The sequence below is a fragment of the Choloepus didactylus genome, chromosome 13 (genome assembly GCF_015220235.1).
Source record: "Choloepus didactylus isolate mChoDid1 chromosome 13, mChoDid1.pri, whole genome shotgun sequence".
In the NCBI taxonomy this organism is placed as follows: domain Eukaryota; kingdom Metazoa; phylum Chordata; class Mammalia; order Pilosa; family Megalonychidae; genus Choloepus; species Choloepus didactylus.
In genome coordinates, this window is record NC_051319.1 from 96064721 (window position 1) to 96081324 (window position 16604).

Sequence of the window (16604 nt, forward strand, 5' to 3'; positions counted from 1 at the left end):
TTCCAAGATTCATTTATTCCAAGAGTTGATGTTATGTTGACATTTCTTATTCCATTATCCTGAGATTTTAAGAGTTTTGTGTTTTTAAGTCTAATAGCAGTGGGTGATAAGATTCTATTTTCCAAAGACTCTGTGTTTCAAACAGCTCTGACCCTGCCTATCTCCAGGACTCTATGACTCTTGGTTGGATTTTCAGGCTCATTAACTCTCCACCAGACAGATGAGATAGCAGAAGGAGCCATGAGATGACATGGCACCTGGGGAGGGAGAAAAGGACACTGAGAAGTGAAGAAACTCATAGCCACTGGTTGGCTGGTTCAGCCACTGAACTGGGAGTGGGGTAATTTTGGCTCATAATAGTTGCTGAAGAAAGCAGCTTAAAGGTGGGGTTTTAATCCCAGCCCTCATGCAAGCTCTGTGTGCGACCTTGGTTTAGATTATCTGGACGTTGGTTCCCCCATCTGTGAAAGAGGATTGGACTGAAATCATATCTAAGGACCTTGTCACTCCAGCACTTAGATCCTGTGATGGATGAAGAAGCATTTCCTCTTATTCACAACTGGACCTAAGCAAGACGCTACTCTACAAAGCCAATCCTCTGACAGTTCCCATGAATTACTCAGCTGCTGGTTCCTTCTCCATCTCCCAGAAGCTAACTGACAACAGTTAGTATATGACCTTTCTCTTTCTTCTACACCACCTAAAATAATAAGGCCTTTCACATTTATAGGAGGCATTCAGGACTCTCTCCAATTCTATCTTACCAGCATCCCTTGTAATGAATGAAGATGAATGAGAACAGGCATGCCAAATATACAGATGGAGCAACTGAGGTCCTGGAGGGTTAAGTGACTTGCCCAAGGTCACACTGCTAATAAGTGGCAGAGCCAGGAAAAATATCCATGTCTTAGGATACCTCTTACCAGACCTTATTCAATGTATCCCAGTGCCTCCAATCCAAGAAAGGTATCTTACCTGTGATATAGCAGATGACCTGTCTGTTCTGCTCATAGATATCAGCATCCAGGGTCTTCAGAGTGGCCACAAGTTCACCAGGCTCACTGTTCTCAACCACAAATCCTCTGTAGACTTCAGAAGCAAATCGGGGAGCATTGTCATTCTCATCCATGATGGAGATCTCAACCAGGGCCTGAGAAGATAGCTGAGTTGCCCGGCCATGGTCATAGGCCACCACATAAAAGTGGTAGGCCTGGCTGGTCTCACAGTCAAGCTCCTGGAGAGTAGTGATCCAGCCACTCTCACTGTCAATGGCAAACAGTTGATGGACATTGCTACCAGGGTCCCCTGCCAGGCTGTAGCTCACCTGACCATCACTCCCAGTGTCCTGGTCATTGGCAGTTACTTGAATGACTGGGGTTCCTGCTGGCATGTTCTCAGTAAGGAAGGCCTTATATGGATCAGCCTCAAAAATAGGCCTATTGTCATTGACATCCTTCACTTGGATGTTGATAGAGACCACGGAAACCAGGTTAGTGTCCTCATGAGAGCAATGTGCCATCACATTCATGTGGTACAATTTGATGGACTCGTGGTCCATGGCCTTCCTCACCTTTAAAACCCCTGTGTCTTGGTCCAAGGAGAAGACACCATCCTTGTTGCTCTCTGGTGTGGTGCCCTGCACCAGACTGTAGATGACTGGATCTTCAGCTGCCACTGCTTTGACAAACCCAATCTCAGACCCCTCTGGAAGGTCTTCAGATGCAGAGAAAGTATAGAAAGGTTCAGAAAATTTGGGCAAAGATACTTCATTAGGAACTACCTGAAGTTGTACTGGCACCAGGGAGTCCCAGTGGGGAGGGCCCCCATCTTGGGCTTTGATTTTGAAGTGAAAGGTCTGGTTTTCCAATCCCACCAGGCTCTCTTTCACCTTGATCACACCAGTGGTTGGGTTGACCTCAATGATCTCCTCAGCCAGGTCCTCCATAGAGTCTACTGAGTAGGTGACATCTGCATTTTGACCTTCATCTGCATCATAGGCCAGCACCTGGATGACAGGTGAGTCTTTACTGACATTGGATTGGATAGACACAGTATACTCAGATGCCTTGAACTGTGGGGCATTGTCATTTTCATCTGTGAGGATGATATGCACCATGCAGAAGGCCACTCTTCCTCCTCCATCCCGAGCCATGATCTTAATAGCAATGACTCTTTCAGTTGAATTTTCCCGATCCAGTTTCTGCAGAGTGGTGATCTGGCCACTGGGGGTTATGGAGAACTTCTCATTTGCTAGTTTATTGATGATGGTATAATCTACAGTACCATAAGGACCACTGTCTTTGTCTATGGCCAGCAACTCAATCACCTTGGTCCCCACCTTTGCATTCTCTGCTAATTCTGCCTCATAAACTTTTTGCTGGAACTCTGGGCTGTACTTGTTAGCATTTGTAGTGTTGATATACACAGGCACTGCTGCTCGGAAGACTCCATCTGAAGCACCTACCCTCAAATTGTAAGAAGAGTCCAGGTGCTTTTTGCAAAGGTTGAACATGGAAATTATGCCTGATGAGCTATTAATGGAGAAGAGCCGGTCCTGATTGCCAGAAAGAATCAGGTACTCCAGGTGGGAAGTGTCCCTGCTGTCAGGGTCAAGAGCTTGGACTTTGAGAACCAGGTGTCCACAGGTTGCTAGCTCATTGACATTAGCTTCATACTGCTGTTGCCTGAACTCTGGGGGGTTGTCATTGATGTCAGATACATTGACAACCACAAGAGTTTCACCAGTGAGTGCAGGGTCTCCTCGATCCATGGCCCTGACCTTCACGTGAAAGTGTTGTTGGGCTTCATAATCCAGCTCTTGAACTGTGGACAGTTCTCCTGTGCTCCCATTGATCTGGAAGAATTTGGAAATATCTGAACCATCCTCCACAATCTGATAGGAGATATCACTGTTCTTCCCTGAGTCCTGGTCAGAAGCCAACAGTTGGGTTACAGGTGTCCGAGCAGGCAAGCCTTCTGAGACTGAAGTGGTATAGACCAACTGGGAGAAAGTGGGAGGATTATCGTTGATGTCCTCCACCAAGACTTCCACTGTGGCTTCAGAAAATGACCCCTGAGCTGTGTCTGTGGCTCTGACTGTGAACACATGTTTGGTCTTAGACTCATGGTCCAGAGGTCCTGTCACCATCAGGACACCGGTCTTGAAGTCAATGGTGAACAACATCAAGGCCTCTTCCTCCACAATGTTGTAGATGAGCCGGAGACCCTCTGGGCTCCGGGCCTGGGTATGGAGAATTGGTGTATAGAGTGTAATATTTTCAGGCACTCTGACTTTGTAGTAAGGACTCTGAAACAGTGGGTTGGATTTATTTCTCACAGTGACAAGAACCTCTTCCTCAGTCTGCAGGGATGGAATTCCTCCATCCCGAGCAATGACTTTGAGGCAATACTTATTCAAAGCTTTGTAATCAAAGGGTTTCTTGAGTGATATGTCCCCAAGGTAGGGGTCAATTCGGAAATATGTGTAATATTCTGCAAATGCATATGTGACAGCCCCATTTACTCCCAAGTCCTGGTCAGTGGCAGATACTTGAAAGAGGACATCCCCGGGCTCTGTGCCATCTTGGATGATCGTGTAATAGGGCAGATGCTTAAACTTGGGAGGATTGTCGTTGACATCCTCAACAGAAACTATGACCAGTGCTTGAGCCATCCTCTGAGGGATTCGATTGTCCCTCACCTCCACAGCCACCACATGAGTGTCCTGCTGCTCCCGGTCAAATGTCACATCTCTTGTCTGCAAGACACCAGCTGACTGGACCATACGAAACATATCCGTGCTGTTCAAGAGGAAGTAGGAAAGGGTATCATTCAAGTGACTGCCCTGGACACCAAGAATCACCAATGTCTTCTTGTCCTGCAAATTCTCCTTCACTACTGCCTTGTAGACATCCTGGTCAAATCGTAAGCTTGTGTTAAGGGCTTGGGTGAATGTAATTTTTACCAGTGCAGTGTCTTGATACAGGCCATCAGAAGCCCTGATGGTGAACTCCCGAGACAGTCCCAGGAAAGCAGGATTTAGCACAGATATGACACCAGTGATGGGCTGTATGGCGACAGCTTCATCAGTATTTCCTGTGTTGATGCTATAATTGACTTCCGAGTCATCATCGCTAGCTAGCACTTTGAGAAGCTCCATCCCCTGATGAAAGGGGCCTATGACTGCTACCTCATATATCAGTTCTAAGAACCTAGGCGGAGAGTCATTCACATCTCTGACATTGATGATAATCTGAGCAGGCCTGAGTGCGAATAGCATAGGTTTTCCTTGATCATGGACATAGACGCTGAATTTGAAGGAGGATATGCTCTCGTAATCCATCTCTGATACAATGGTTAAGGTTCCCATGCTGGGATCAATTTTAAAGAACTTCAAAGCTTCTGGCTCCAAAATTTCATAGACCAACAAGGAATTAGCTTCTTTATCACCATCAATGGCATGAATCACAAAGGGGTTGTTGTTTTCATCCATGACCATGCTGTGCAATGGAGCCACCTCACTAATTTGGCCCACAAAAGTTGATTTTAAGAACATGGGAGCATTGTCATTTTCGTCAATTATGTAAATAAGCACTGTTGCATCAGTAAATGCACCTGCCATATTGCTGCCTCGGATTTTTAACTGGTAAGAGGAGATTTTCTCATGGTCCAAGTTCTTCTGGGTGGAAATGAGACCAGAATATGAGTTCATAGAGAATACGCCATCCATGTTTCCCTCTCTTAACTCATAGGTAACTTCGGAAGAGCTCACAGCCGAGACAAGGAGGATTGGGGAGCCAACAGGGATTGATTCAGGGATCTCTATGAAGTACTCAGTTTTTGAAAAGATGGGGGCACTGCTGTCTGAAGGGTAGACATGAACGATCACTGTAGCCAAGTCATGCCACTGTGGGGAGCCTTGGTCTTCCACCTTCACTGTCAGAGTATGTCGGGCATGATTTGCCTGATCGAGCTTCTGGGCTACAGTGATGATACCTAGTATGGCATTGATGTCAAAGAAACCCTCGCTGTTACCTGAAACAGAAGGCAAGACGAAGTGATGTTTACAGGACCCTCAAACAGTACCAGCTAGGCTTTTTAGATCAGTAAAGAGGCTATCGCACAAAACTTGGACAGGGCCAAATCTACATTCTGTGCCACTGAATTTAGCATGATATAGTGACTATAGGGTAGATACATAGCATATAAAATTCCTAATATGGTGCATGTAATAAGTGCTCCATAAATGGCAACTGCAATTAATCACCAGGTCTCTGGGACACAACGTAAACCAAAGTTGTATGAGGTCTTTGAAGCAGAGAAAGAGGACTTTTACTTTGTAGGAAAAGCACACTCCAGCCATATTTCAGTGGTGTCTTTCATGAGAAAATCTTCAGTTACATTATACAGAATGTTTAACTGTCTTTTATATAATTATAACTTTTAACAGCTTTGGTTATACATTTGATAGATGCAAGGTGTAAATAAAAAGTCATAAACTGTCAAAACTGATAGGGACTTTAAACACCATCTTATATGTTCCCTTTATGGTCTATGGTGGGAATGACCTTTACAAGGCTTGGGGAGTGAGTGGAAAGGAGTGGTATTGGGGGAACTGGATAGAATAGCAGATCTTGAGGCTCCTGATGAAATGATCAAATGCCCTTTCCACAACAACTTTATTTCCTGAACCTCAGGCAACCTCATACCACTTTTCCAGTTTTTTTCCAACATCCAGCCACTATATTCACTATTCAATAAAATTATTTAATGAATATTTTCCTTTAACATGATGTACTTTTTAAATTTAATAAATATTTTAAAAGGCCATTTTATATTTCTACCTTAAATCTTTTTCTTAAAAAGAAAACAATTATCACTTGCCATAAATTGAAGGGTACCATAAAAACCAGTGCATGAAAAAAATATCTTATTAAAATTTAGTTAAGAATCTCTTGCTTGCTAAGGAGAGGCTAGGCCTAGGTATAATTGTACCTAACAGTTTCCCCCAGAGAACCCCTTTTGTTGCTCAGATGTGGCCTCTCTCTCTAAGCCAACTCGGCAGGTGGACTTGCTGCCTTCCCTCTTTGTGGGACATGGGTCCCAGGAGTATAAGTCTCCCTGGCAATGAGGGATATGATTCCCAGGGATGAGCCTGGACCCAGCATCATAGGTTTGAGAAAGCCTTCTGGACCAAAAAGGGGAAGAGAAATGAAACAAAATCAAGTTTCAGTGGCTGAGAGATTTCAAAATTGGAGTTGAGAGGTCATTCTGGAGGTTATTCTTATGCATTATATAGATATTCCTTTTAATTTTTAGTGTATTAGAATAGCTAGAAGGAAATACCTGAAACTGTTGAATGGCAATCCAGTATCCTTGATTCTTGAGGACAATTGTATTACTGTATAGCTTACACTGTGACTGTGTAAAAACCTTGTGGCTCACACTCCCTTTATCCAGTGTATGGGCAGACAAGTAGAAAAATGGGGACAAAAAGTAAATGAGTTTGATGGGTTGAGCCCTCTACCATAGGTTTTACCCTTGGGAAGATGGTTGCTGCAAAGGAGAGGCTAGGCCTCCCTATGGTTGTGCCTAAGAACCTCCTCCCGAATGCCTCTTTGTTGCTCAGATGTGGCCCTCTCTCTCTGGCTAAGCCAACTTGAAAGGTGAAATCACTGCCCTCCCCGCTACGTGGGATCAGACACCCAGGGGAGTGAATCTCCCTGGCAACGTGGAATATGACTCCCGGGGAGGAATGTAGACCTGGAATCGTGGGACGGAGAACATCTTCTTGACCAAAAGGGGGATGTGAAAGGAAATGAAATAAGCTTCAGTGGCAGAGAGATTCCAAAAGGAGCCGAGAGGTCACTCTGGTGGGCACTCTTACGCACACTTTAGACAACCCTTTTTAGGTTCTAAAGAATTGGGGTAGCTGGTGGTGGATACCTGAAACTATCAAACTACAACCCAGAACCCATGAATCTCGAAGACAGTTGTATAAAAATGTAGCTTATGAGGGGTGACAATGGGATTGGGAAAGCCATAAGGACCACACTCCACTTTGTCTAGTTTAGGGATGGATGAGTAGAAAAATAGGGGAAGGAAACAAACAGACAAAGGTACCCAGTGTTCTTTTTTACTTCAATTGCTCTTTTTCACTCTAATTATTATTCTTGTTATTTTTGTGTGTGTGCTAATGAAGGTGTCAGGGATTGATTTGGGTGATGAATGTACCACTATGTAATGGTACTGTAAACAATCGAAAGTACGATTTGTTTTGTATGACTGCGTGGTATGTGAATATATCTCAATAAAATGAAGATTAAAAAAAAAAAAAAAAGTAAATGAATATGGGGGGAAGGAGAAGTATAGGACATTCTTGGAGTTCTTTTTTACCTGTACCACAAAGTTGTTGCAAAGACAACTTTAAAAGAGAAAATGTATGTCAATGTATGTTGTAAACTGTGAGGTATAATACAAATGCCAGGAGTTATTATTCTCATTGAATTATTAATATAATTCTCATATTATTCTCATTATTCTCATTGTTAATTACCAATAATTAATGCAACAAAAATGATACTATCTAGTCTCTGACTAATTATTAATGATAATTTGTAATGGTTGGTAATGCCTAATTAATTATATTTAATAATACTAATTATAATAATTAATACGCCATTGAGCTAGATGCTCTGAGCTTAGGGCCAGGCCTCTCACCTTTCTGGAGGGAGTAGCGGACCTCAGCATTGGCTCCCCGGTCGTCATCCAGGGCTCGGACCTGTAGAAGCTCCGTGCCAGGGGCTGTGGTATCAGGAACACTTGCCTCATAGTGGAGCTGTGTGAAGCGGGGAGGGTGGAGGTTTTCATCCTCCACGTAGATGGTCACCCATACAAAGTTCCTCTTGATGGGCATCTCCTGGTCTCGGACCTATGGGCCCAAAGGAGTAATGGGGCGAGCAGCAAATGATATGGGAGGAGGCGGGGTTAGCTTAAGGTCAATGAAACAGAATACCAATGAAAAATATACCTAATTTTAACTTTATTCCTTTAAATCTTGTACTAATTTATGGTCTTTTTTTCTTTTTTTAATAAATTTAGCAATTAGTGATCATTAGGCAATTATTCTAATAAATAATTCCACTTTAGGAGAAAGGCAAAAATGAGCAGAGAAGGAGACTTCATCTAGTATTTCCAAATACGTTCCCAGAGAATATTAGGTTTTCAAGATGTTAACATGTTATACAAGAATAAAAATGTTCAGTGGTCAAATAAATTTGGGGAGCACTAAAACAAAATTAAATGAAATGAAAGGTTTCTTTGCTGCAGGACTTCTCAGAGCCTTTAATATACTAATGTGCCCAGAGGAGGATAAATTAACACACAAGAATGCTTAACCTGGAGTCAGGAAGTCTAGATTCTGAATCTGGTTCATCACAAATACCTGTATGACTGTGGGAGGGTCTATCTTCCTCAATGGGCCTCAGGTGTATAAGAGAAATGTGTGGGGTCAGGGCTGGGACTAGAATGAGGCACCTGAGGTGCATAGGGTACAAAATTTATGGAGGCACTCACTCTCAGGGTCCTACAAATGCAGGCACATGACCCTGAGAGTGACTGCCTCCTTAAATTGTGTGTCCTATGTGCCCTGCTTGCCAAACCCTAGTCCTTGATCTGAATAGGATGGTTTCTGCATTGCTTCCAGTTATGATACAATGTGAATCCACACTTGTGGTCTTGAATTCATGGTGCAGACAGAACTGTTGCACCATGTTGGGGTTGGTCCAGAGAGAACCAGTGTTGTCTGGAGTCCCTTTTGCAGCCATCCTATCTCTATCTTCACTCCCAGGCATCCTTTATGGAAGGTCCCTCTGGCCAGCTCTGAAGTGTCAGTTCCAGCTCACGGACCATCATTATGGACATCAGTTACCCAGCTCTTCAGGGGAAAGGGAGCCATCAGCATGCCTCCAGTTGTGTCTATCCCTCTGCATCTATATTGCAAGAGCATTCTTAGCCAATTTTTCCGTTTACTCACCATAACTGTCAGCGTGTGCTGGGAGGACCCTGAGTCCAGGTCCAATTTCCCCACAGTTACCAGGACACCGCTGCTCGGGTCCAGTTGGAAGAGGCTGGCACTTCCTGGGTCTTGGCTGCCATATAAGGTGTAGATGAGGCCCTTGCCTTTGTCTTGATCTGTGGCCTGGACTTGGAGGAGCTCAACCCCAGGCAGTGTGCCCTGGGGAACTCTGACCTCATATTGAGCCTCCAGAAACTGGGGCCGGTGATGGTTAATGTTGGCTATCATGAAGATATAGACCTAGGAAGACATGAGAGAGAAGGTAGACTGTAAGCTCCATGGGGGCAGGGACCCTCTATGTCTGATCCTCCCCTTTATCATCATTTCCTCACACAGTGCATGGCACAGAGCAGGCACTCAGTAAAGATCTGCTGAATGGATGATAGAATTTCAAAATCCCAACACTATCAGATACCATGCAAGCCTAGTGGTTTAATTTTTTTTTTTTTTTTCGGTTAAAGATTCTTTTCTTCAAATGAAATTCTCTGTGAAATCCCAATACATGAAAGAGATAAAACTCTGGTTAAAGTCAGAGTAGAAATAAAGAGCCCCACTTATCTGGCCTTCATTCCTCATACCCATGATGGTCTCCAAGGCTCTATCTTTCATTGAAAACCACTCATTTAGACAAACCCCTTCATTTTACAGAGACCCAGGGTAGGAATAAGAATTCTCACAAGATTATAGGACTACGACATGTAGCAGATAAGACTGGAATCCAAAACCTTGATTCCAAATCCGTCATTATTAAGGTACACCACATCCACAGAAAGCCTTGTAGCCTAGTCTCAACCCATCAGTCCTCTCCTCTCCTCCCAACTTGAGGGTCCCGACTGCGGCCTCTGACCTGGGTAGCAATGGTGTGAGACCCGTCTGTCACCTCCACCGTCAGGTTGTAGCTTGACCTTCTCCTTGTATCAAGGGGCCTGGCGATGACAATGCTGCCCATGGTCTTCTCAATATCAAAGTCCATGTCCTTATCCCCACCTGGAGGGGCGGGGGAAGAGCACACACAGTATCCGTGATTCAGGCCACAGGGATGCAACAGGGGATCTGGCCATCAGACTTAGAGGAGATGGAAGCAGATTCCAGTCTTGGCTGGGAGGGACAGTGGGCATTCCAAGAAGAAACAAAGTCAGAGATTCTAAGACACTGGTCAGGAACAGTAGACTATCTGGGTGACAAGCTGCAGTTTATCCCACAGGAGTCCAAAAAGTTACAATTCATCCTGTTAAATCACTGTCAAATTATCAATATTCAAATGATGACACAGAAAAAGGCAGATGTATAAGGAATGACGAGTCTCAGAGGAAGAAGTATCATGAAGGAAGACCAAAATTTGTCACAGAACCCATTCTGATACTAGGGTTGAAATATACAGGAGTAAAAGAGCTCTACTCGATTGCTTTCAAGTCATTTTCATAGTTTAATATACCTATACAGAGGGAAAAATGGAAATAACCTTTGTTCAAGGAGAGGGGGTTCATTTAATAAACTATTACATTCTAAAATATAGAATACCATGCAGTATTTAAATGCCATGGAAGTCTATTTACTGACATGGAAATATGTTCACAATAAATTACGTTAAAAGAGATTATAAATGATTCCATTTATGTGAAATCTCCAGAATAAGTAAATCCATAGAGACAGAAAGTGGTTTGGTGGTTTTCGGGATCAACGTAGAGGGAGAAATGGGGAGTAACTGCCTAATGGGTATGGGGTTTTATTCTGTGGTGATGAAAATGTTTTGGAACTAGGTAACGCACAACAGTGTGAAAGTAGTAAATTCCACTCAATTATTTTTTTAAAATGGTGCAATTCAAGAACTGTGGATTTCACTTCAATAAAAACTTTTTTAAAGATTGCAAAACCATATTTTAAAATAACTCTGTGCGTGTATGTGTGTGTGTATGGCATGGTGTATGTAAAGAAAAGTGACTAGAAAGAAACAAATCAAAAATTGTAACCATAATTATCTTCTGATCAATGGGACTTTAGGTGGTTTTTATTTTCTTTTCTGTACTTATTGGCATTTTCTAAACATTCTATATTTTCTAAACACATATTAATTTTATAAAAAAGAAAAAGAAGTAAAAGCCCAGGGACTCAGAACCAGACCTCCCAGATTTACGTGGGATAGAGCCAAGCTGGAAAACCTGTAATGAATCTCTGTGTTTCATGTGGCTGCATGTGGAAACTCTTAGAGGTTCTTAACCTGGAATCCTGGATGGGTCTCAGAGAATCTATGAAACCTCTAAATTTGTATGAAAAGTTATGTTTGTGAGTATGTTTAAGTTGTAAGTATGCCATTTTCTAGGAAAAGGGCCTATGGATTCATCAGATTCCCAAAGGCACCTGTGATTCTCAGATATTTTTTAAAAAACCTTGATTTAGAAACAGCAAGAAACTTCAGGGAAGGCCATCAGAGTTTGGACCCGAGTATCCCCTACAATGAGAATGCGTGCATTCCCCTGCTCTGCAGGGTCGAGTCTGGGACCAGAACCTTAAACCTGGCCCCAGGGTGCAGCGGGCCTCAGCCCATGGTTAATCACGTCAACTCTACACTGATTTTCACAGTGAGGTAGGTCCATTCATGTTTGCTCTCTCAGACTGCCCAACTCCGGCTGGGAGGACCCATGAGACCAGGGCATTTCCACCTGAGCTCGGATCCTGGTGCAGGGCTGAGAACCTGATCCCCTTGGCTGGGATGTAAAGGAAACTTGGTGGAAGTAGTGCTCCTACTACCCCCTGCCCCAGAGAACCCAGGGAAGGTGCGACTACTCCTCCTGGCCCAAAGAGGGACTGCCAGGGAGTGTGACCTTGGGAGGGGTCACACTTGGGAGGGTTGTACCATGAGGACCAGAGCTGGTCTATAAGGATGGGAGGGGCTGGCCCTGGCTGGGTCCCAGGCCCCACCTCACCTGAGATGCTGAACCAGAAGAGGCCGGGTCGGCCCTCGACACTGATGACCCCCACCATGTGGTTCACGGGGTCTGTCTCCATGACTGTAAAGCTGTAGTGGTTCTCCTCAAAGGCCAGTGGAATAGAGGAGGGCTGGGGCTGGGGGATCCACTCAATGTGTAGCCGGACGCTGGTGGAGAGAGGTGGCTGTCCACTGTCTGTTGCCTTGATCTAAAAAGAGGCCAAAACCAAAATCAAGGCTTTATCTAGAGGTTTAAGTTCAAGGAACAAGAAGACCTAGGCAGCCCCAAAGCCAGGCCACAAGACAGAGCGCTCTGTGACTCTGGCCACACAGGTCTCTTGTCACTCATTCATTTGTATGGCACCCATGAGTGCTTACTATAAACAGGAGCTGTGCCAGCTGCTGCACATGCCGTGGTGAATGAGACAAGAACCTCACGGTTAGTGAAAAATATTAACTGAAGGCTTACTGGGTGCTAGTTCTTAAACTGGACTTTATATAACATTAAACATAATAAACTAGAATTTGGTGAGCACTCACTATCACCAAGCCCTGCTCTAAGAGCTTTATGTGCATAATCTAATTTGATCCTCACGACAGCCCTGTGAGAGAGGTACAAGTACCATCACCCATTCACAGGATGACACTGGAGCCCAGAGTGATGAGTTCATCTGCCTGGGCAGTGAGGCTGGGGTCAAATCCAGCCTGTCTGACATGAGAGCTCATGGCCTTGCCACTTGCTATACTGGCTTCTTATAAGGAAAATGTTCTTATCCCCATTTTTAGGGAAGATGAAATGAAGGCTGTAATGGATTATGTGACTTGTCCAAAGTCACACTAGTGAAAAGTGGCAGTGGTAGGATTGGAACCCAGGCTCATCCTGATCCCAAAGCCCATGTTACTCTGACTACAATCCTTATCTCTAAAAATAGAGTAGATTCTCCGGGTAAGGACCCTCTAGTCCATAGAGTGGAAGATCCAGAATTCTGATCCTTTGGCTAAAGTCTGGACTCCCAGTTTCTCTGGGAGAGGCCAGGGAGGGGTGGACCACTTCCATCAGGCCTGCTGGCTGTCTCCCTCGTCCTAGATGCTCAAAGAAAATCGCTAACCAGTTATGCCACTCTGCCCCACCCCCCCAAGTCCTCCACCCATTCATCTGCTCACCGTGAGGATGTTGTACTCTCCGGTTGCAAAGGTGCTGCTGGATGACACCACGCCGGTGACTGGGTCAATACTGAAGCCACCCTCATCACTCTCCTCAATGCTGTAGGTGACTCTGCCATTGAGACCCTCATCCAGGTCTGAAGCCACCAGCCTGTAGACAGGCCTAGGAGTTGCCGGGCTCAGCCTTTCTGGAAGGCGGACATTGAAGAGCTTGTGGGAGAACACCGGTGGATTGTCATTGACATCCAAGATGCGTACCACCACCCTGGAGGTGGACTTTAGGGAGGGCTCCCCGTTGTCCTGCACAGTCACCTGAGGACAGAATCAAGTGTGAACACCTGGGTTGCCAAATGCATAGCAGTGGATGTACTGCAACCCATCCCTGCTTTCAACAGCCTGGAAATATTAGTCAGTTTGTTCTTTGGAATATGCTTGTTATTTTTATTGTCATAACCTCACGCACTTGGAACCCAGCTCTCTGGTAACCTCACCCACAGGAAAGCCAGTGAGAACAGAGAAAGAAACCAGCAAGAATTGGAAGAAGACAAAGTCTCAGAGTCTCCCAACTCTGGTGCTCTTTACTCAGGAAGCCCCACGGGCCATTTCTCAGAGACCATTTACCTTTTATTTGCTCGTAATTCTCATAAGCTTTGTTCTCTGGTTTCCTTAAGCTATTTGAGGTTAGAAAAAAAACAACTGAGAAGATGAAGGAGTGGGTGGTACCTTTTAAAGTAAAATGTGCTGCTCAAAGCAAGAAATGAAAGCCAGAGAGTGAGGGAAAAGACATCAAAACAATTAGACTCGGGGTTATTTCATGTGGAGGCAAATGTTCCTCACAATAGCCTCAAAGGTGTCGTATGAGATAGGGCATTTCCTCACACAATGGTTCCAAATTTTAACATTATTTTGGTGCCTCAAAGGTAAATACCTGTCACTGAACCAAGAATGCTTCAGTCCCTAGGAACTTTAGTGGCTGCTTATTGAATACTGGAAAAGAGAATATGCAGTGCTTGGGGGCACAGAAGGCAAAATTTATTTCAAGTCTGCTGAAGAATAGATGCCCCTCACTCCTGATGTCTTAAAAACTACAAGAGTGGTCTATTCATCAGTTATGGTAGCTCAGGAGACGGCGACATCCTTCCCTTTGGATTTAATCCTCTCTGGGTCAGCGACCAGTATCTCACACTGGAATGGTCACCAGGGACGCCTATGTGATTTTAGAGACATCCTGGGAAGAGCACAGATCTGGAAAAAAAAAAGTCTGGTTTTCATCCTGGCTCTGTTACTGACCTAGTGTTTCACCTTGGGTTACTCTCTCTGACCCAGGGAGATGGACTGGAAATAAGACCAGACAAGTTCTTAGCACATGTGTCCCACTCCTCCTTCCTGCACTCGCTGTTGGCAGTACTATTCAATCACAGTTTCCTGCCTAGCCTGGACGTGGTTTCAGACCCCTTCCCATCACAGTGCTGAAGAGCCAGGGAAGACCCTGAGGCTTGCTTTCCAGCACCAAACACAGCAAGTATTTGCTCAAGTTATCGCTTCCTCCCTGAGTCAGCACTCTCCTCAGCCACAGCGTTTGGAGAAAGGCATGTGATCCCAAGGCTTGGCTCAGCTCCATAAGTGACCTCCAGCCTGGCCTCTTTCAGGAAGCCTCCCCTGTCCAGAGTCTAATCCAGTGAATGGTTTCACCACCATTACTCACTTCCAGGATGTGTTCGTCCTTGTTCTCGCGGTCCAGCTGCCGGGCCGTGGATAGGAGACCTGGGGGACAGATGTTAGGAGGGAGGCATGAGCATGGGGCTCCGAGAGCCCCTTTCTTGGGGATTTGTGTTCAAATCCAAATCCTAGAGCAGAATTCTTCTGGTCTTTGGAGAACAGGTGCTCTAAGAGGAAATGGCACTCTGGGGAAAGGAAAGGAGAATGAGGGAGTGGGAAAGTACAGTGGGAATATTGTATCAGCAGAGCCCCACCCAAACTTAGCAACCAATACAGCATGAGCAGCCTCCAGCCAGAACCATGTAGGATGGTTATCAGCTGGCAACAACCAGTAGGTTTACTGGTGCACCCAGGTGAATGTCAGCACTGTGGGGTGTGATTTTGATTCTTTGTTACTGAAATTCACGGAATGTGATTCCATTTGCATGTCTTCTGCCCATCTCTCATACCCTCAACTTTGAATAATTTCAATCCTTTGTGATTTAGGGTGAGGCTGACCCACTATACATCTTGGGAAGAGTTTATAACCCAAGACTAGCCAATCAGTATTGACTATCCCCTCCGACCTGGTGATGGTTCAGAGATGGGTATGTGACATATCTGTCTGATGAGAATCAGTTTTTTGAGAACTATAGAAGAAAGAACATCTTTTCCTGCTGGGTGTGCTAAGAAAATAAGATGAAAGCCAGCAGCCATCTTGTCACTAAAAGGAGAAACTCCTGAGAATAGAACCCACTCAGAGAAAAAGGCCAAGAGATGGGAGAGACAGAGTCTTCATTATATCATTTGGGCACCGGCTCTAGCTGTGCCTGCAGTCATGTAGTTCTGAACTTTTTGGTAATGTAAGAAAATAAATGTATTTTATCGCCTCAGCCAAACTGAATTGCATTTCTGTATTTTACATCTGAGAAAATCCCAACAACCAACATATTGGGACAGAGGTGGGTTAGTAGGTGGTTGTGGGGTTGGGGAAGCAATTGGGGTCTTTGGAACCAGCAGGCCTCCGGGAAGTACATCACTTCCTGGCTCGGCACCTCCCCTCCCCTCCTGCCAACACTCACTTCCAAACTTAAGCTCCTTAGAAGGAGCCCACTCACTCCCCTGGTGCTCTGTCAATTTCTCCACCTCACCTGGTATCTCAACTCCCAACTTTCTCTGTAAAATGAGGCATTGATTTGGGTGACCTTTGAGGTCCTTTGACTTTAGGTTCTGAACTTCTAACCCCACTTTGAGAAATTTAGCCCAAGGTGATAAACTTGTAATATGGGAAGTTGAGTGCACAAGATGTTTATCATAGTAATGTTTTAAAAGGTAAACCATGAGACACAATCTACAAGAGAGAAAAATTTCATAAATTATAACAGTCACAAAATGAATAGTATGCAGCCATTTAGATTGTAGATAAAGAAACACTGTGCACAATATATTGTTGAGTGAATAAGGCAGCTCACCAGGAATTATAACAGAGATCTCAATCACTGTCTTTGGTTCTAGAGAAATTGCAGAGAGTCACTTTTTTACTACTTTGTTGTTGTTGTTATAATTATTCACCTGGGTTCTAATTCCAGCTCTTCGCAGGACTGGCTGGTACAGACAAGACCAGAGGTAGGATCCAGCTCATCTGTAAAGTGAGCTCATCTTTAAGTCAAGTTTTAATTTTTTGAGGCACAATGACTATAAATTGAGAACAGAAAAGGACAGAAGGTGCCAGTTCTCTGC

General features: G+C 44.5%; 1 protein-coding gene across 1 annotated transcript in view; it reads right to left on the minus strand.

The window, feature by feature from the left end:
- The window catches only part of FAT2 (FAT atypical cadherin 2), an 80740-nt gene that overhangs the window by 34509 nt on the left and 29627 nt on the right, over positions 1 to 16604 (minus strand). Inside the window, exons 4-10 of the mRNA XM_037802051.1 lie at positions 14872 to 14930; positions 13167 to 13478; positions 12001 to 12211; positions 9924 to 10063; positions 9035 to 9316; positions 7720 to 7930; positions 976 to 5034 (exon numbers count right to left, since the gene is read on the minus strand). Of these exons, the coding sequence (XP_037657979.1) occupies positions 976 to 5034; positions 7720 to 7930; positions 9035 to 9316; positions 9924 to 10063; positions 12001 to 12211; positions 13167 to 13478; positions 14872 to 14930 (5274 nt within the window). The remainder of the gene's footprint in view (positions 1 to 975; positions 5035 to 7719; positions 7931 to 9034; positions 9317 to 9923; positions 10064 to 12000; positions 12212 to 13166; positions 13479 to 14871; positions 14931 to 16604) is intronic.